This window comes from Fukomys damarensis, unplaced genomic scaffold, assembly GCF_012274545.1.
Source record: "Fukomys damarensis isolate Sample0158 unplaced genomic scaffold, DMR_v1.0_HiC HiC_scaffold_2, whole genome shotgun sequence".
Classification (NCBI taxonomy): domain Eukaryota; kingdom Metazoa; phylum Chordata; class Mammalia; order Rodentia; family Bathyergidae; genus Fukomys; species Fukomys damarensis.
The window spans coordinates 536,574-558,617 of NW_022900914.1; the positions used below are offsets into that span (position 1 = coordinate 536,574).

The 22,044-nt window shown below is 36.8% G+C and overlaps 1 protein-coding gene across 6 annotated transcripts in view; it reads left to right on the plus strand.

Annotated features, from left to right (window-relative positions):
- Positions 1-12,904, plus strand: part of Gen1 (GEN1 Holliday junction 5' flap endonuclease) — a 30,380-nt gene extending 17,476 nt beyond the window's left edge. For 5 of the 6 annotated variants that reach the window (XM_010607452.2, XM_010607453.3, XM_019205041.2 and 2 more), the window contains exons 7-14: positions 1,969-2,057; positions 3,323-3,473; positions 3,991-4,027; positions 4,114-4,194; positions 5,094-5,224; positions 8,916-8,977; positions 10,313-10,444; positions 11,025-12,904. In XM_010607452.2, coding sequence (XP_010605754.1) covers positions 1,969-2,057; positions 3,323-3,473; positions 3,991-4,027; positions 4,114-4,194; positions 5,094-5,224; positions 8,916-8,977; positions 10,313-10,444; positions 11,025-12,361 — 2,020 coding nt within the window. In that variant the 3' untranslated portion in view covers positions 12,362-12,904. Of the gene's footprint in view, positions 1-1,968; positions 2,058-3,322; positions 3,474-3,990; positions 4,028-4,113; positions 4,195-5,093; positions 5,225-8,915; positions 8,978-10,312; positions 10,445-11,024 lie in introns of those variants that run through there. The other variant, XM_033762869.1, reaches the window with a different exon arrangement.
- Positions 12,905-22,044: the final 9,140 nt, after the last annotated feature.

The window sequence follows — 22,044 nt, forward strand, 5'->3', positions numbered from 1 at the left end:
GTTACACCCTATTTTAGATGAACATGACATTTAGATAATTTTAGACTTTATTTTTAAAGCTTTGATGATGACTTTACTTTGTATAAATGAATGTCAGAAGTGTGTTCCAAATGAGCAACCTTGACTGAAATTTTTTCCTTTGACTATGCATTGTTGTGCCGCTATATGTTTATTCTGGTCTCTACAACTTGAGAGCACAAGACAATTATTATACAGTAAGTCCCCCCAACCGTTCAACTAGTTCCATTCTGGGAAAACGTTCGTAAATAAGATCAGTTCATAAATACAACAAAGTGAGTTTTATACACCTTTAACAAATACACAAATGTAAAGCATAAAGAAACCAAACATACACACAAAAATCTAGTAAGTCCCTGACTGTACTGCAGTGTACACAGTGCACTCTTGGCGCTGTAGCATAGCTGTGACAGTGTTCAGCAGGCACATGAGCTACTTCAGGGACTTGTTTGTGAATACAAATGTTCATAATGTGAGGTCCACTGCATCTGTGAAAGTTCTCAACTTGAATGTGGCAGAGGCAGGAACTTACTGTATAGATTATGATGAAGTTTTCAAACTGTTCCATTTACTCTTAAAAGCATGGGAATTACATTTATTTGATGAAAGTGGTGATTGATAAAAATTAATAGCAATAAGATATAGAATAAATAAGAAAGGAGAGAGGACACCAAGAGACTTAACACAGTCATGGCTCACAATAGGTTTGAGGTCCTGAGAGCCTGAAAAGTGGAGAAGTAATGACTATGACAGGTTTTTCAGTCCCTGCACTCTTTCCTGTAACAGCTTCTTTTTGAGTTGTAACATTATTAATAGCTCTAAGACAGCAGTAAATCCACTATTGACATCAACAATGACTGCACCAAAGTAGGAAAGAAGATGTATACATTAGCATTGGTATGAGGTGTGAAGAATAATACAAGATAGGAAAAGCAAGCAAATACGGCATATGGCTGACTTCAAGGCATTCTTACAGAAATAGTTTCAGCAAAATGTACTTTTGGCAACATTTAAGCAGTGCTTTTGTTTTAACACTTAACTTTGATAAAATTGCATTTTTTCTAATTAACAATTCTAATTTTATTACTTTAGACTGATTTTCCCCAGTTATTTTTAATTTTTGAAACTCTTGTTATTTATGCAAAGGAAATTAATACTAATTTTTAGCAAGATTCTGCTTGGTCTTTATAGTAAAGGAAACAGAGATTCCAGCAGCTGAATCATAACTCTTAAGTAGAGACATTACTCAATGAACTAAAGATATAATTTAGCTTTTAATTCTATAAGAAAGTTCTATAAGAAACAAAATTCATAATTTTTGATGTTATGATTAATACGTAACTTGACCTTGATGGTTTTAAATTTACCTGGAACTTTAGCCAAAAATCAAATTAACTTTTATTAGAAACTTAGTAATACATGTTTCCTAAAATCTGTCATTAGACATGTGATGTTGCTTTACTAATTGTATAAGAGATTAAGAAATAATCCAGATTTTAGAAACAGATTTTACCCAGAAGCTCAATGTTTTACTTAGGTTTAGACATTATCTTTTAATATTATTTCTGATATAGAAGAATAGTCATGTACAAAATTCTGTTTGTTTTATATTGTCACATGGAGAAAAGGAAAAAAAGACATTCAAAACATTCTCCCTGCATGTTGCCACCTTATAAGATTCTTTTAAGGAAATGCTAACAGATACATTTTTATAGTATATAGATGCATAAATATACATATAGATACCCTCTCCCCACTTTTGTGACTCTGCTGGCCCTGGGGCCACATTTAAAGTTTGTAACTGAGGGATTTTTCCTAGGCTAGGCCATTAAATTTACCACCAAAGGAGAAAATGATTGTACAGATGAGAGGAAATACTGGCATTTGAGAACATGACATTTTTGTGACCTTATTTTTTTCCTTTTCTTTTTAAACCATTTTCTATTAAAGGTTTAATCAGTGGAATGAAAAATCTTGTCATTCTATTCCACAGCCACAAGTAGCCAAACTGGCCCATTGCTCTGTGTGTTCCCATCCAGGTAAGCAGACACAGAATTTCTCTAGATTATTAGAGTCTGATGTCCACATTTTCATTCCTGTTCTTATATTTTCCTCATCACTTTATTAATAGCACTTTGAAAGCTTTTAAATTGCCTTCCCCATTAAATAGGGGATATCTTGGAGCCAGAAGCTAATGTTATATACATAAAGTAGGTACTTGGGAAATGTTGAGTGAAGTAATGTGATATAAATGAGAAATATAAGTATAATTTCAAACTATAATATCAGGTTACTGTAATTTTTTAAATATCATGTTTTCAATATATAAATCCATTTTAAGGGAAAATGTAAGTTCTAGCAGGGGAAAAAGAATGATTTATATACTACTAAAATGATTCTTCATTTGGTCTTAGTGTTTTCATTGTATGTAAAGATAGTGACAAAAATAATTTCTGTCTCATATTCACTTTTAATGGAAATAGCCTGGGTCATCATTAGTTATGGTTTAAAAAAGATACACCTCTGAGCATGTGCTGGGTCACCAAGGTCTTTCACTCCCAGAGTGGTGAGGAGATTTTATTAGATTTCCTCTTAAAAGAAATTCAACTTTATCTGTGTGTCTTGACAAGTGCTTTTTATTAACATTGTTAAACTATAAATTAAATCAGGGGGAAAAATGAATGTTTTTATAAACAAGATAGTATTCCATAGTTTTTTGTTTACCTTATAAATGACAGCTTTAGGTTTATATTCTTCGTGTTTTAAAAAATACTGAATGTAATCACACTTTCTGTGTAGAGGAAACTAGAGCTCCGTATGGGTGCTGTAGTCACAATCAGTTTATGTTTCAAGCATAGTTTTAAAATAACTATACCTGTAACTGGGAGCTAGACATTGGCAAAGTAATTAATTGGTGTGTTCTTTGAATATGTTCATTAAAGAAAGCAGTTCATTAACAACTTATGTTAAGTCATCTTTTTTACTGATAATTACATTCTGCTTTTGTAGCATGCAGCTACTATATAAACCAGACATTTTCTATTATGATGATAAATGTGTAATTCCAATTCAAAAACTAGTGCTTTCAGGTAGAATAGTAATTTTTTGCAATGTCTTATGCTAGTAATAGCTCAGAGTATTTCATCCTAAGAATGGCTAGAATTCATTTTTTGTGCAACCTAAATGTATTGAAGCCTTTATGATATGCACTGTGCTAGCCAGTAGTAACTTTTGGAAATTTAGATAATAGCAAAAATATATACATGGGAAAGGCAGTGAAAATTCTATTTATGTCTCCATGAAGGTTCACTGAAGGATCATGAACATAATGGATGCCAGTTATGTAAAAGTAACAGATACTGTGAACCACATGATTATGAATATTGCTGTCCTTGCGAATGGCATCAAACAGAACATGATAGGCAACTAAATGGAGTAGAGAACAATATTAAGAAGTAAGTTTTTTTTTTAGAAAGTCCGTTTTTTGGCAGGGCCTGTGTATACACCTATGGTTGAATTACTTCCACACAATCTTCCCTGATATATGACATGTCTAGATTACTCATGTTTCGTTTATCCCTTTTTGTGTAGGTGTTCCAGTGTTAGGGATTGAATCCAAGACCTTCACAATGAACTACATCCCCAGCTCTCTCATTTTGAGACAGGGTTTCTTTTGCTAAATGCCCAGCTGGAACTCAAACTTGAAATCTTTCTGGTTCACCTTCCCAAAGTATTTATGTTGTAGGCATTTACCACCACGCCTGGCCCAAATATGCTTTTTCTTGATTTTGTTAAAGACATATTCCCCTACCTCAAAGGAGAGTAATAGTATCCCCAAGAGAAGCTTGATGACTGTTTAAGATAATAGTACATGAATACTTTTTATAAATGGGAGGTTGGGTGGGATTATTTCAGTCTGTCTAAAATTGTCTGATTATAAGTAATAATAACATGTGTATGAACTGTTTTCAGAAAGGCTTGCAGTTGTGAGGGATTCCCATTCCATGAGGTAATGAGCACTAATTTAATTGTGTACATATTTCATAAAGGTTTTAAAGTCTCAATTCATATGATCTTTTTTCTCTTTTTTGCTAGGTTATTGAAGAATTCCTTTTGAACAAGGATAAATTGGTGGGGGTAATCAGATACCAAAGACCTGATTTGTTATTGTTTCAGGTATTTGAAAACAAATTCTCCATGCTTAATATGAAGTTGGATTCTGGAAAGATAGGATGGAATATTCACTTTGATTGGTCTTTGTCAGATTTAAAAATTAAAACAGACACCTACTGATTATACAGTATTCAGCATTTCTTTTTTTTTCCCCCACCCCCCAGTACTAAGGGTTGAACTCAGGGCCTTGCACGTGCTAGGCAAGTACTCTACCACTGAATTATATCACTATATTATCCCCCATCTTTTTTTAATTTGAGACAGGATCTTGTTAAATTTCTAGGCTGGCTTTGAACTTATCATCATCCTGCCTCAGCCTTCCGAGTAGCTGGAATTACAGATGTGGGCCATTGGGCATGGCTTTCAGCATTTATTTCTGACCTTTACTCCTCTACATGATGGCCAGACTTAAACCTTAAACCCCAATTACACTATTTTTAGGAAACATTGTAGTTACCATGTATAGATATACTGTATCTAGGGTTATGTCTAGGGAAGAGAGGTTCATGACCAGAGAGTATCAGGATCAGGTATATTCCTGTAAAACACTAACTGTAACTTACAGAATGATTGAAATTTAAAATCAGTAGCACAGATGTAAATTTGGACAGTCATTTACAGTGTGACCCTGCATATGTGTTTCCTCAAAAAAAAAAAAAGAATCTCATGAAGTCACTGTGAACATTTATTTTTTATTTTTGGCTTTTGGTTTTTTGTTTTTTTTTTTTTTTTTTTTTTTTTTTTTTTTTTTTTTTTTTTTTTTGCTAACGGGGATCGAACTTGGGACCTTGCAATTGCAAGGCAGGCCGGGGAACCACTGAGCTGAATCCCTGGAACTGTGAAAATTCAATATTTGTCTCCAAAAAAATTTTTTAAAGGAACAGTTATTTTTGTATTTACAGAGATTTACTCTTGAAAAAATGGAGTGGCCCAATCACTATGCATGTGAAAAATTGTTGGTGCTTTTGACTCACTATGATATGATAGAAAGAAAACTTGGTAGAAGGAACTCCAACCAACTACAACCAATTCGGTAATACAACTGCAAGAATTGTATGATGAAAACTGTGTTTCTATTTGAATAGTTCTTAACACCTCTAAGAGTGGGATATACATAACTCTTTTTGTTCCAAAGAAAGGCCTTCTGGAAAATTAAAAGTATATCCAGGGATTACATTCAAGACAACATATTAAGTTCATACTTTGACTACTTTCCTACTTCAGTCACATAATAATAATACATTACAACAAGAAAATAATGTCAAAAGAGATAGCCAGGCTTAACAAGATCGCTATTGGAGTGGACTAGAAAAGGAAAGGACGCAAAGTGAGTAGGGAGCTGGAACTGCTCATTCCCTCAATCTGGAGCAGCATCATGCGGGAGGGAGGTCAGCCCCAAGGAGAATAAAAATGGGGGCCAAAAGTACTAGCTGTTGATGGAGTCAGACTTGCTTTTTAAAACTAGTAGCAAGGCTGGAGTTCCTCTGTTCCTATTATATTAGAGGATGGAGTAGTGATTAAAACAAAAAGCCAGCTGGGAAACACTCAACAAGAACTGGAGGTACAGAAGTGGGACAGAGAGCTGGCCATGGTAGCACACACCTGCAATCCCAATTCTTGGGAGGCTGAAGCAGGAGGATTGCCACAAGTTCAAGGCCAGCCTAGAATACATAATGAGCTCATGACCAGTCTGAATTACAGAGCAAGATGCTGTCTCAAAAATAATGTATGAAGAAATTTAATAGTTTTTAAAAACCAACAATTGCAGGTGGGGATTTAACTCTTGGTGCTGCGCCTGCCTAGCAAGTAAGGTACCAAAACAAAACAAAACAAAACAATCTAACAATTGCATCATGAATTCACACCATATTAAGCTAGTTTATAAATACTCAACACTGATGAAAGGTGTTTATGTGGTTTTACTGTTGTTTGGTGGGGCTTTTTGTTTTGTTTGTGGCTTTTCGGAATGCTGGAAAGCTGGGTGAAATGGAGATATATCCATAAGAAAAAGATAAAATTATAAAACAGAAGTGGATAGAAACTATTTTAAATTAATGGATATTAAAGAATAAAAAATTATAAATATTACAAAAGAAATCTTAAATTTTTTTTTGTTGTTATGGTACCATGGATCGAACTCAGGACCTTGCGTCTATGAGGCAGGAGTGGCACCACTGAGCTAAATCCCTGGCCTGAGAAAAATATTTTTTAAAATAAAAAACAAGCTGAATTTGATCAAAAAGAATTAGAGAATTGAAAGACAGTACTAATCCCAAGTCATACAACTTGGGCAACTTTAAGACTCAGATAAAAATACTTAACTTGGTGAATAATATAAGTTTTAACTTGGTGAATAATATAAGAATTTCTAGTATATTCCTAGTAGCTAATAGAAACATGAAGGGCTGGGGATTTAGCTCAGTGGTTCTGCTGCCTGCCTCCCAAGCACAAGGTCCTCCTGAGTTCAGTCCCTGATACTGAAAAAGGAAACATGGAAAAGTGATTGATGAAGTGATGACATTTGACCATTTTCTAAAATTCAAGCCAAAAAGTAGCTTTCAGATCAAATTATACTCCAAGAGTAAGCACGATAAATAAAAATAATCCCCACATATTGCAGACAGCATAAAAAGAAGACCTTTAAAAGTGGCAAGCCACTTGGGTAAAAATCATTGATGAATGTTAAACCCATGAATGAAAGATTGCTGGAGAAAAAGAATGGATACAGTCTCAAGGATCACATCGCAGATTAATTTTAAAAGTAGACATTGGCTTACTTAAATACCTAATGACCAATAATAGGCCAAAAGACTGATGTCCCTCCTACTGTGGTAAAGAAAGGCACCATATCATCTCTAATGTTTTTGTAAAAAATATTTGATCTGAATCTAATCAAGAGAAAATATTCTGATAATTACAAAGTGAGAAACATTTTTCAGATCTGCCACTCTGAACTACAGAAATAGAGATTTCATCAAACAAAAAGCTAGAAACTTTTTCTGGATTAATAGATCCCAAGGACACATAACAAGTTAAGCAAAACATTGTGACCCTGATTAGAGTCTCAATTTTCCTTAAGCCACAAAGAATAATTGTGAACATTTTAGTACACTCTGTATGTTAGATAATAGTACAGAGTTGCCATTGATTTCCTGAGTGTAAAGATTGTATTGTGGCTGTGGAGGAGACTGCTGTACCTAAATAAGCTTATTTGTTTCCAAATATTTGGAACAACATGTTGGGAGGCATGTTTGCAACTAACTTATAAATGGAGAGAGCAGACAGCAAAATGTTAATCAATCTCCATAAAGGTGTGTTGAGTATTCATTGTACTTCTGTAACAGTGGGAAATTTTTCAAAGTACATTTGAAGGGAATTATCAAAGAAAAAATACAAAGAAATGGCAATCTGATAGCACACATCTTTCATAACAGTAATATATACTAGAAAATGATAGAAATTAGCAACCTAGATACCATAAAAATTTTTTTACAGAAAAGGCATTTTTTCAGACTAAGAAATTTTAAATGTAACTCAGTTTAAAGACCCTAGGTTCAGTTAAAGCATATACTTTAAGGGAAAAAAGTAAAACTTAAGGGGGAGATTAGAGGAAATAGTCAGTACATGTATTAGTCAAAGTTCCATCACTTGGACAGATTACTCACAACTTAAAAGGGGAGAGGTTTATTTTGGCTAGTGGTTTCTGAGGATTCAGTCCATGGTTGAGTCTAAGGCCAAATGGCATAGTGAAAGGGCAAGGTGAAGGAAACTTGTTCAACTCATGGCAGCTAGGAGGCAGAAAGAAAAGGGAGGAGCCAGGGAGAGATACTCTCCAAACGCATGCCCCCTGTAGATGCCTCCTCCAGATGCACCCCATCTCCTAACAGCACATTTAGCTATGAACTTAGCAACAGAATAGTCCACTGATGAGTACAAAGTTCTGTGATCCTGTCACCTTCCAGAAGCTCCACCTCTAAATATGTGAGACTCTCATAGGACATTCTAGACAGTAATGTAACAAATTGATAAAACATTTGGCTAATAGAGAAAAAATTATACAGATATTTTATAATAGATAATGATAAACTAAAGCTCTGAACATATGCATGTAGAGATTGTATTTCAAGTATATTTAAGACTAATGTCCTATATGTTTAAATCCATTCTTTGAGAGTTTTGGCTTATTATCACTATTTATTAATACAGTTTAGAGTAACAACTAGAAATATAACCTCTATTACCCAAACTAGCACAGTTAAAATAGGAAAACTGTTGAGAAAGTGTAAGTAGGAAGAGGGGAGTAGCAACAAATAAAAAGAGCTGGTAACAGGAAACAAAATTTATGAATGATTCTAATAAATGTATCTTGCACTAATAAAACCTAGCAGTATTGTGTTTACAACGGACATGTAGACTAATACATGAAGTTTAAAAGCAGATTTAAGATTCACTAGACAAATATTTGCCAAAATAATGAAACAAAATGGACTTTAAAAATCATAATAAAAAGAGGAACACTGCATAATGAAATGATTTATTGGGAAAAATGTAGGGATTATAGTCTGCATCTAACAATTATTCTGTTAACTATTCAAAGGAATGAGGCAGTAAAATTCCTATACTTTTACTTATAATAAAAATCAATGGAAATGAATTAATCTAAAAATTGAAAATTTCCAAATAGTTCATCAAACCAAACTTCATTAGATGAATTTGTTTTTCAGAATTGTTAAGCCCCGAATCAGAAATGGAGTTCATTGCTTTGAAGTAGAATGGGAAATGCCTGGTATGTATTCACTACAAATAAATGTTTAATTTACATTTGAGTATATATACTCACACATGCACATACATTTGCCTGTGTGTAAAAGAAATGTGCATGTGAAAAATAAAGGGGAAAAAGACCCATCACATGCACCATGGATTAGCCTTTTAGTTTACTTGTATTATTTTAAATATTTTGGCTAATAGTAAATGTGATAAACTTTAAGTGATTTTATTTTGTTTTAATTTGACATTTCCTTTGTAATGCTTAAGAAAATAAAAGTTTTAATTTATATTTCTCAAGAAAATGCTTCTTATAATTAGTCTGTCGTTAAAAGTGAAAATAGAAGGAAAAAATGGAAACAAAGCTTTTTACATAGGTGGAGGAAGGGACTTGATGAGATGGAATAAAATAAAATAAAATTTAATATAAAAAAACAAAAACCTTTACCCCACTAAAAAAATCTGGTCATTAGATTTTATATATAGCTGGTTCTAAAGCAATTTTTGTTGAATAGTACCTGGAGTATTCTTCCTCTCCTTTCTTTACTCTTTGGTTTCATGGGAATTTATAATTGTCAAATTAATCTTACTTTCACTACACAGAGAAATACTGTGAATTTGGAATTCTTAAACTGGAGGCAAATGAAGCATAAGTAAAACGAAAAATGATTCCAAATTCAATATTTTTATTTGAAATTTGATTGAATTTATATATATATATATATATAAATTGGTACTGGGAATCAAACTCGGGACCTCTCATTTGCCAGGCAGGTGCTTTGTCACTGAGCAAAATCTCTGGTTAGATTGTGCATTTAGATGAATCAGAGTAGATTTGTTCAGTGAAAGCTTAGGCTTTACATGACTTTGAAGAATAAAATTAGTAAAAATTTAAATCATTCTAAGCAATAATAGAACGCTGAAGAACTTTGAGTATTATTTAGGAGCAGGACTACAAACTAATATATTTTCAGATAAGAAATATTAACCTCGTTTAGCAGCACATCTTCCCTCACTGGCCTTGATTCACTGCAATCTTCCTCCTTAGTCTCTCAAGTGTTGGCATTACAGGCATGCGCCATCATGCCTGGCTCTGCTACCAGCTTTGAGGCAAGAGAATTTAAGAGTTTAAACTTACTAATTTAAAAGGAATTTTCTTTCAACTGTGCCAGGCAAGGAAAAGTAAATCCTGCACTATTATCAGCAAGCTTTGAGAATACAAATGTTGAAAACAAGATTTACAATGAATTAACTAGTTGTGGATGACTCAGTTTAGCTCACTAACTTGGTTACTTGGAAGAACTGATTTTTTAAATCTAATCAAGGCTACTTTACTGTATTTTTAATCTTGTAGAACATTTTGCTATAGAAGATGAAGAATTGATTCTAACAGTTGAAGAAGAATCATTGTTTGAAGCAGCTTATCCTAAGATTGTTGCTATTTACAAAAAACAAAATTTAGAAACTAAAGGGAAGAAGCAAAAACGTAAGTATTGGGTCACATAACTATGTATGCCTCACAGCAGTGTTACAGAAGAGCCACCTGTTCTATTTGAACCTACCTTGTCTAAATTTTGCTGAAAGCTCTATAAAATCAAGAGTAAGAATGGAACTCTAGCTTCCCTTCATATATTTTCTTTTAAAGCTAAAAAGCCAGGCATATATATACCCATGCTCTGTGTTTGCTAACTGAACCAAGTATTAGTAATTTTGCCAAGCCATTGTAGGGCAACTATTGTTTATAAAATATTTAGTGTTATGAATCCATTTTCCTTATTTTTGAAAACTCAATTTATCATTGTTTCTAGGAGAAAATAGTTTTAAAATATTTCCAGGAATGTTCTGAGAATAAGAAATGACCAAAAACAACTCATATAGAAAATTTTTTATCTAAATTTTTTTTAACCCAAGTGAAGGAAAGAAATAGATGTCTAAGGGCTGGGGATTTAGCTCAGTGGTGCTGTCACCTGCCTCAAGTGCAAGGTCCCAGGTTTGATCCCCGGTACCAAAAAAAAGTTGACATCTACTTTATATACATATATATTTATACATTATTTTTTTTCTAGATATGAAAATTAAGCCTAAAGAAGACAGTTTCCCAAAATCAGATGACGCTGCAGTGGATCTTCAGTCTCTTGTGACTTTAAAACCCACACCTGAAAACTTTCCTAAGCAGGATTCCAAGTTAAACTTGGAAATTTCTTCTGATCCTGTATTACCACAGAAAACCATTTCTGGCTCATTGACTAGCTTGCTTTTACCTCAAGATGTTTCATGTTTGAATATGCAAGAAGAGTTAATGTCTTCTTCAAGACCTTTGCTTAGTCAGCACAGTAAAGATGCAAGTAATTCTCTCAGTTTGAAATCTGGTCAACCCAATCCTTCATTACATGATACATCTGTGATTACTGATTTGCACTTGAGCTCCATTGACTGGGAAGGGACTTCTTTTAGTAATTACCCAGCTATTCAAGGAAGTGCTACCTTTAATGATTTACAGTCAGAATTTGAATCAAAGCTATTAGTCACCCCTGGTAATTTTGAAAATACCCCAGGACAGTTGTTATGTGAATCAGGATGGTGCACCGCAAATATTAATAAATTGTCAGAGGGGCATCTTCAGAAGATTAGTCCTGAAAAGCATCTACTTTCTGGCATTAGTGATTTATATCTTCAGGATTTGCCTTTAAAAGAACGTATATATATGAAATCATCATATCCAGAGGATAATGCACAATCAGATGTTGACTTGAAAACTTTACCCCTACAAAAGATAAAAGAATCTTATATTGCTAATAGTAGATCTGATTGTCCATCACATCTTTCAAAGGATCTTCCTGGAATTAATTTACTAAATGAATCCAGAAATTCTGAAGTTACAAAAAGAGACCAGCTGCCTCAAGAAAACTGTAAAGTGAATACTTCTGTACTTTATTCTGTCAATAGTAGTAAAATAGTAAAGACTTCCAGCGTTCAAGCTGGGCCACCAAATAATTCTTCAGGTCATAGTAGAAAAGTTGATATGCACACCATTCAAAAACGTGTCAAGAAGAATAGTGTTTGCCTTCACAGACATTCCTCTGATGCAGAAAGTAGCCCAGTGTTTGATAAAGTGAAGAACACAACTCAAAAAATAAAACACAGTTCACAGGAGCATAATTTAGCCCAGTTTAAAGAAAGTGACCACAACAAACAGAGGAACCCTACAATCCATGCCAAAGAAACTACATTGAGTGTTAAGTCTTACAGAACAACTGGAAATGAAGAAAAGCATTTCTCAGATCCAGCGAAATCTTCTATGAGTTTTCTACAGTGTCATAAAAAAGATGATGATCTTGGTACTTGTTTGGATAGTCCTCTTCCTTTATGCCAGAGATTAAAACTAAGGTTCCAAAGTACTTGAAATAAAATTTAAAATACTTACATATAACTTGTCCTCTTACTGTCAGCCTTAGTAGAAGGAAGATAACCTAGTTAATGTTTGGTGGAAATATGGTTGTATATTACGTGCAATGTTTTTGCCATTTTATCAAAGTTACAATTTTAAAAAGTAACCAGAAACTTTGGTTTTAAAAGATGACCCCCTGTAGTGAGTGTATATTTTTAAAACACATTTTTATCATTTTTGAGGTATCCTTACTGGTTAAAGCTTTTAAATGTTAGTATGTTACTTGACAGAGTAGATGCTTTATTTTTCCCGCAACTACTAAAAGCCTTATTCTAAGAATATTCTAGCATGTTCCCCAGATGATATGCTCCATACTTGTCTTAGACTGCCTCATGACAATCACGTTCTCTCAGCATGAAAGAGTGCTTCCACTTTCAGTGACCTCATTCGCTGTGGGGTAGAAATGGAAAAGGAGAGCGGGTGGTCAGTTCACAGATTTATCAAGTAGAAAAAAGATTCTGAAAATTGAATGTATAAACAGAAGGGGATTAGAAACTTCCTTAATAAATGCAGTAATGTTGTAAGAATCATTTTTGCCTTCTAATTCTTTGTTTTTTTCTGTTGGTTGGTTGATTTTCCTAAGCACTGTTTTCTTTCCTTTTTGCTTTAAAAATCAATCTGGGCAATCTTGACTTTAGTAACTCCAGACATTAGGTCTCCCATAAATTTAGTCAGTTATGATGGCTCAGGCCTGTAATCTCAGCACTATGGAAGGCTGAGGCAGGTAATTGCAAGCTTACACTCAGCCTGGGAAAGTTAGGAATACCTTATGTCAAAATAAAAATAAAAGGGCTGCAGATGTTGGGGATGTGAAGTGAAGGCTCTGGATTCAAACCTCAATACCACCTCCTCCTCCCTCAAAAAATTTATTAAGTACTCAAACTACAGTGTGTCCAGATTTGGAAAGAAAAACTAAAACTTCCTGTTTATAACAGACAGATCTCACATATTGAAAATACTAAGGATCCATTAGAAAATATTTAAAATCTGATTATGTCATAAGCTCAATAAATGTAAACATATGCCATAAACATGAGCTAAGAGTAACAATACCTAGAAGAATGAAAATAAGGAAAGGGAAATTGGGGGAAGGGATTTAAAAAGTTGTATTAGGTTACATGTACCCACTTTCCAAGATGATTGTAGTAAAATGAGTTCTTCAAGTTTGCAGGATACAAGATGAGCATACAAAACTTACATTTCTAGTAACTCAATGTGTGATACCAAGTGAAAATCTGGAAAATAATTTGAAAATACTTTGAAAAGTTAAACAAGTTTAAAAATTATACTCTTAAAAGTATTGAAACATTGAAAGAAATTAAAGAGACATCCCATATTCATGAATCAGAAGAATTAAGATGCTAGTATTCGTTAAAATGATCTTCAGATTCAGTGCAATCCCATCAGTTCCAGCTAGCAAACTGATTCTAACATTTATAAAGAAATTTAAGAAATAGGGCCAGGGATTTGGGTCATTGGTTCCGCTGCCTTCCTTACAAGTGCAAGGACCGGACTTCGATCCCTGGTAGCCCCCCCCCATTAGGATAGTCATACAGTCTTCACAAAAATAAAAAATTGTACAGCTCACTTTCTTGATTTCAAATTTTGCTCCAAAGCTATAGAAATGAAGACTGTTGTACTGGGATAAAAAGTAGGTATGTAGGTTAATGTGATGAAATCAAGATACGAAAAATATGCCTTCACAATAATTATCAGTTGATTTTCAGCAGCACCAAGACAGTTCAGTGGGGGAAACGAGTCTTTCAATAAATGCTGCTGGAGCTATTGTTCACTTGCAAAAGGAGTTTGATCCTTACCTTTTACCATATAAAACATGAATGCAAAATGGACCAGAGACCTAAGTATAAAAGATAACCTTATAAAAAAAAAACTCTTAGAAGAAAATATAGGCATAAATCTTTTAATTCTGTAATAGGCAATAATTTTCTTATGTGTAACACCAAATGTACAAGCAGAAAATTTAAAAAAAATTAGTTTCGATGAATCAAAACTTTTATTTGAAAGGACAGGGTTAAAGTGAAGAGACAATCCACTTAGAATGGGAGAAGGTATTTGCTAATCATCGTAAATATGATAAAACATCTAGAAGGATTTGTATAAAGAACCCTTACAACTCAAAAAGAGAGGAGCCAAGTATCTAAATACTGAAGGTATTCAAATGCCAGTGAGCATGTGAAAATACTTCTAACATCATTTAGCCATCAAGAAAATGACAAAATCAAAGGGATACTACTGTTTACCATTTCACAACCAATAGTATAAATACAATTAAGAAAAAGACAATAGCATGAATTTAGGATGTGGAAAAAATTGGAACCCTCATCGCCTGGTAGGGATATAAAACAGCCATTTTCAAAAAGGCTTATCACTCCTCAGATGGTTAAACAGTCAGTGTAATTCATAGTTCTCACAAACATGCACATATTTCTTTCAAAAGAGAACATAGGATCACACAAAAAATGTAAACATTATGTAGTGTAAATATGCCCTCCAACAAAGGAATCTAGGAATCCCCAGCCTTTAAATATATTTTTAAGATCTGTACAAGTACCAATTTGCCACAGGAGCTATAAACAGTATGTAGTACAAACAATTACTAATTTAAAAATGCACTGCATCCATAACATTATTCATCATAGCCAAAAAGTGGAAACAAGACAATTGCTAAGGAAGGGAGAAAATTAACATGTATTGAGTAACAACTGTGCTAAGTACTCAGGTTTTTCATGAAACATTTCTCTCAATTTTAAGACTGTACTTCAATGTTCTGAACATTTAGGAGTGGGGAATGTCCCACTAAAACATTTTCCAAGGATCTGATGATCATTATGTGTTCACTCAACTATGATAGTTTAGGACCACACCAGGTGAGCATCCTGAGGGCAGAGGAACCATCATGCATTTCTCAATCCATAAATGGGCTGGCGAAAGTTTTCAGTGAATGGATGCTGACTGGAGGTGAATTCAGAGTCCAGTTACTCAATTTCCCATGAAGAAAGAACAAATCCAGTTAGAGGATCTTCCATCAGCTTGTTCATTGGTCACGTTAGCTGTTTGGAGGTGCCCTGATGAGGTGCTTGCTTTCTGAAGGTGAGTGGCTAAATCAACGCTATTCCAGTTGTGCTGTAGCACTGAGGTTAAAACAGCTTACATAGTATCATCAGGCAGCCTCTGTCCTCTGCAGATTAACATGGCAATGTTTATCACCTTAGCAGGGAAAATCTTTTATCAGGCTCAGCTAACAACTTGCATTAGCCCCTTTCAAGGACTTGCCATATTTCCTTTAAAGGACCATGCTGCAGTCAGCCTGCAATACATTTGGCAATGGAGAGACATCAGCAATGTAAGCTCACTGTTCTATGGTCAGAATGACTGAATATTTTGGTGTTTGGAAGGATTACATTTTTAAATTAAATTTATGTGTGTATGTGTGTGCGCGTGTGTGTGCGTTGCTGAGGATGGAACTCAGTTTTGCACATGCAAGGCAAGCAGTCTACCACTGAATTATATCCCCAGCTCTGGAGGAATTTTTATAAGTACCAAAGCAGAGTTTAGGAATTAAATTCTTGAGCCTCCTTAACATTATTCTGTGCAAGACACAAAAGATCTGCAAAAACAGAGTGGGGAAGGCATATTAGAATTATCTGATCAAAAACCTGATGAAAGACTACGATAGTATTTCCAGCATCATAATGTGTATCTCCATCTGCTGCTCAACTACAACAAAGTCTGAATGTGAGAGTGAGTGATCTGTGAAACACCCACGGGAAAGTAGATTAAAAGTCCTTTGCCTTTTTGCTTCCAAGTAATACTGGCTGCAGTAACTGCTCCAAGTCACATTTTTGTTAAACTGAATATGCTGACTCAGAAGCTTTTAGGAGATTCTTCACAGATGTCTAATCCAGGCCTGTGAGGGCCCCACAGCTTCACAGCTGGGACAGCTTTAGGAGGGGCGACAAAGGACTCAGAGCCAGGTCTACATCCTGGGAAACAGACCAAAGGACATTTTCTTAATCTGAGGGGCAGTGGCCTGAGTAATTTTTCTAGTTCTAGTGAGAGGCGTTACGCAGGGGAAAACTCCCTAGGTTTTAGCTTGCTTCTGTGGGGATGACACTGCCTCCTCTCCACTCAACTGCATTGGGGATTGATAGCCTTTTGAGTGGTGTATAACCATATGTAAGTTTAACAGTATTGATTTTTATTTGCCATATATAGTCATGAACCAAAAATAATACCTTTATAATGTGTCCCATTATCATCTTGACAACGTCTTTTGAGACAGTGTTGTATATATGAAAAGAAAAAGAGAAAACACTCTTATGACACTGCCTCCTCTCCACTCAACTGCATTGGGGATTGATAGCCTTTTGAGTGGTGTATAACCATATGTAAGTTTAACAGTATTGATTTTTATTTGCCATATATAGTCATGAACCAAAAATAATACCTTTATAATGTGTCCCATTATCATCTTGACAACGTCTTTTGAGACAGTGTTGTATATATGAAAAGAAAAAGAGACAAAACTCGCTGGATACAAATGAGTTTGGAAAGTCCATTATGTGAAACAGTAAATACTGGAAAAAGAAACATACAGTATATGGAATGTTTATTATGTGGAACACACTTTACTAATTCTTCAAATTCTTCATCTGTGCCCTACACAAAAAGGTCTAGAAGATAGATACTTTTATCCTCCAGGTACCAGAGGAGACATCCAATATCAGTATCTACTTAACATCAGGAGAAGGATTTGAACCCAGAGCCACTCTTAACTCCAAAGCTGGGTTTGTTCTCCTTCCTACTTTGGTAAGAATTTAAGGCTCTATATACTTCACATCTAAATCCATGGGACTTTTAAAGAAATGACCCAGAGAGATACAATAGCCTCTACTGATCTGATTTATAGAAATCTGACTACTAAATGAGAGTAGTTCAGAGTCCCAGAAAACTAGTTTTGTGAACATCAATAAATTATCAAATATTTATTTCAGTTTTCAGAATTAACCCTTGAGGTTGCTATATGGCTTTCCATGTGACAGAGGGAATGTAGGCAGGGTTCTAACTCTAACAAATGTTTCATCCTCTCAAAGCTCTGCCTGTCAGGGACAGATAGTCCTGAGATCTTGGTCATCCACAAGTTCTTGGTGGAGCATTAGTTAAAGCTATCTTCTTTTGAGTCTTCCTTTCTTAACTTGAATCATCTTTGCACAGAGCCTGCAATGAGTCAGGCCCTTCACTGACCGTGTTGAGTGCAGTTTTTACTAATCTTCAAAGCAACCCAAGGGAGTAATTCCACATGCTAATGATCACAGATAGCACACGAATCTACTCCTGGTTATACTGCTACCTCCAAAGGTCGAGTGCCTTCATCTCTTTCAGGAACTACTGAAACAGCCTTCCTGCTTCAAAGCACACCCGTGCCTTTTTGTAGCACACACAGCAGCCAGATAAATCAATCGAAAACAAATCCCACTCTGAGCTTCCCCTGTGTGAAAGCTTGCATGGCTTCCCATCACACTCACTGTGAATTACCCCTAGGGATTTATATAGACCTGGTCATTCCATCTTTATCGTGAGGACTGGCTTCCAACAGATGCACCTCTAGCCATAGTTGTAATGTGTTTTCATCTCTGCACTGTCTCTCTCGAGGGGCCTAGCCCAGTGTGACTGCCTAGAATATTTCTACCTGACTTAGTTGTCTATAATACCAGCACTCAGGAAGTTGAGGCAAGAGGGTTGCCATGAGTTGGAGGCCAGCTTGGACTACATAGTGAATTCAAGGCCAGCCTGAGTAACAGTAAGACCCTCAAAAAATCAATATATATATATGTATATTCCTCATAACAAATGCTGACTGAGAAGAATGAAGAATGGTCAGGATGCAGAGCAGAGTGGTCAGTGAGGACTCAGGAGATCCATCACAGGCTGCCTAGACGTGAGGAAATCCACTGGAGCCTCAAACGTTGAGTGCCATTTAGGGTGGAGAAGGGGGAGACTCTTGGATAAGACAGGTGACTCTGTCTAGAAAACAATTTAATAAATAGCATGTGTTTTGGGGCATTCCAGCCTGAAGACATTTGTTAGATTTTTTTTTTTTGTCCAGATAAAATCTAACCAGTTATACATATTTTTATGAGAAAAAAATGAAAGTATCAAGAAATAAGAAAAGGAATGGAAAGCAGAAATGTGAGATTTATTGTTTCAGACTGATGGCAGTGACTGTGGGCCAAATGCGCCGAGACGCAGCGACACAGCATGCCGGGGATTGTCAGTCCCGTCACTCTCAGAAGTCTCCTCTGTAGGACTTACCGGAGTCCTGCACTTTCTACAGAAATAAATTCTGAACAGGAGGCCCCACATGATGAGGCATCTCTTTGGAGGCAGCCAGTAGGGCAGAGCTACTCCACAGCTTCCTATGTGCCCACAATGAGGGGCTGCATAGAGCCCTGGCCACTGGCAAAGTCTTCCTGGCCCACCCAACATTGTGTTGGAGCCTGCCCAACTGTATCTCAGTGGGGCTGCCCCATCACAGTGCCCAGTGAAACAGCTGTGGGATCCCTGAGAACTAGGACACCAGCTAATGAAGATGTCGCTCTGTGCTCCGAATTAACATCTGCTCACCCACCTAGCCAGCCCTGATTCAAGAAGGTGCTCTTCCTCGAGGACCCAGTGGTGTAGTCACAAAGCAAACCTTCTGCAGTTAGTTTCTCATCCACCCATGTTTCCGGGTCTGGGCTGAAGGAAACGTCTGTCACATCCTCCTGCTCGGCCACAGGGCCACAACAAAGCATCTCCCCGCTCCCTCCTTCCCTCCCTCTCTTTCTCTTCCCCTCCCCAGAAAGGTGATAATGAAAGATTTGACCCCAATTTACCACAGGCAGAGGATTTGCACTTTAAAGTTTGACAGATATTTATAGGCCTTTTGATCTTTTTTCTGCCCTTTACCCACCCACCTCAGGCAAGCTGCCTATTCCTCCCCACCTCCTCAGTTCTCCACCCTGTACCGGGCACAAATCTAAGAAATGATGGCTTTCAGTCCAGAGGCTTCTCATGCCACGTGTCCCAGTGTGATGTCCTTATAGCCATTTGGTTCTAATTTATTAATTGCAAACTATATATTGAGTATTTTTCTTACTTCCTAACACCTACAGTCTTCATGACGTGGGCACATATGATGCTGATCCTCCCAATTCCCCTGCCTGGTTAGTGATACTTATCCTTTTTTAAGTGGAAAATGAGGTTCAATAAGAAGTCTCTAATAAGTAAGAGAGGCAGAACTAACATCCAGGTCCATGCCCTCCAAACCTGTGACCTTTCCTTTAACCCAGCTCATCAACAAGTCTGGTTATTGCAGGCTCTTTAGAAGGATCTTTCCTGGAAAGATAATCCTGCATTTTGGGGATTTCCTGCTGGTGTTTCTGGAAGCATCCCAATAAACATCACGGCTTGATTTACTCTAGGACAAACATGCAGCTGTCTTTCTCCTTGCAGCTTTTCCTGGGCTCTGTTTCCTCTCCTGTTTGTCTTTCACGCAGACCACCACACCTACAGCTGAGGGCCTCTGGTCTGAACCGTACTGCAGGGTGGTCGGCAGCCCTGTAGTCTCTGCAGCACACGCTCCCCAGCAAAGCCCAGCAGGAACCAATGCAGTCTCAGACTTTGACATTTGTGCAGCTTGAGGGAACGCTGATGGTCATCTGGAAAGCAGGTTTAGGGAATGACTGGGCTCAGGTTAGAATACCACAGAATTCCTACGTTAAAGTGAAAGACAAAAGAAATGAATCAATTAACTAATACCTCCGCTTGCTAAGTCCTTTGTCTCACTTAATCTTTGCTACAACACAGTGAGGAACAAGTAACTATTATTTTTGTGTTCCAGATAAGCCATGGCTCAGAGAAATAAATGACTTAAGGTTGAAGAATGAGTACCAATAGGATCAGGATCTGAACACACACAGCTCACGACGATAGCTCCCGGCCTGGGCTGAAGGATGGTGAGGAGCAAAAGCAGTGTGCTGCCTGAGGTGTCTGGCTTCTGAACTTTGCCATTTTGCCACATAGCAAAGAGCCAGCACAACAAAGAGATGAAATTGATCATTTTGTGGTGGTAACAAGACCAAGTCTGTAATGAAAATCATCTGGTAGTCGCAACATCATTAGCCATATTTTGTCCAAGAGGGCTCCCTCGAAAAACCAGAACTATTTGCCAACCCACAAATCCTCTCTAGCATTTCCTGGGAAAGTCTGAAAGGTCATAAGAACCTGCAAATTCCGTTTCTCAGTGGAAAAATTCACCCCCACCTTCACAGAGGGCTCCTCAGAAGTGCCAAATTGGGAGCCATCAGTCACAGGCTGAGTTGCTGGAGTGTACCTGTTGAGGCTGAGAGATCAGGTTCAAAGCTCTAGCCACAATCCCTCCTATCCACCCCTCCTCTCCCATCTCAGATCCAGAGAGGAAATGGTCCCTCCCTTCTCCCACTATAGTTCCTTTCAAAAATCTGTGGATTGTGCTCTGGGGGCCAGATGGGGAGTTCCAGGCATCATTTATGCTGTTTCTACATGGAGACCAACCAACCCCACAGTTAACACATCAGAAAGCTCCCCTGAGAAAGAATGGCTCCAGAGGCAGAAACCTCCCTCCCTTCAAACTCATGGTCCATTTAGTGTGGTTGGGCTGCTCCTAAGAAAGCTCTTATCTCAGTGAGTTCTGGTCAGCCTTGCAGCTCTGGACTCAGCACTGGAAACAAGGGGTAGGAGGTGATGCTGGTCTGATGGCTTTGAATCTTGAACAGCAAGCCCTGGCCCAACCCAGTTGCTCTTTAGGGTCCAACTCATAGCCCTTTCCTATGAAGACATTTGTCTTCACTGTCTGTCCCTACTAATCTCATTCTCCTCAGAAATGAGAACAGACTGTCATAGGGTGGCATTGAAGTTGGGCCTTGAAGGAATGCCTTTAATCTCTCCAAAAGTCTCTCCGCCTCTTCTCCTTACCCATTGTGGAGCAAAAATCTGACCTTCTAATGACAGTGTTCATGAAGAACACTACATGGTATCAGTTTGTCATCTTAGCAGAGAGGACATTTTGTCATATTAGAAAGCATTCATCATTGTTATCCATCTACCCAGGAGCTCTTAACCTTTCTGCAATTTTGCAAAACCTCGAACTTATGATAGCTATATATTTTCTTACCAGCAAAACACATACCATTTTTGTTGCACAAGTGAAGCCCATCTCTGACCTTTCTCATTTCAAGGACCTCTGCTCTAGACAGTGAGCTCCCATGAGGACCTTGCTTGGTTCCCTGTGTGACTCTACCATGTAGTGGGTTTTCTGGTACATTGTAGACATGATTTTGCAGGAATGTGTGTTGCATGTTGATCTGGAAATTAAACATTTTTAAAACAAAGCCTGATAACACCATGTGGTTGCCTCCTGCCCCATAAGAAGGGCACCAGATGGCATCCTGCATAGCTCAGTGTGAACCTCAAGGGTGCATGTAGGGCAAAACGGAAGAGAGCAAGACCAGGATTGAGAGAGAAATATATTGGGACAGCATGGACTGGGTCAGATGCCAGGTAGGAAATCCCAAAAATTATAAGCCTCTAAGAAAATA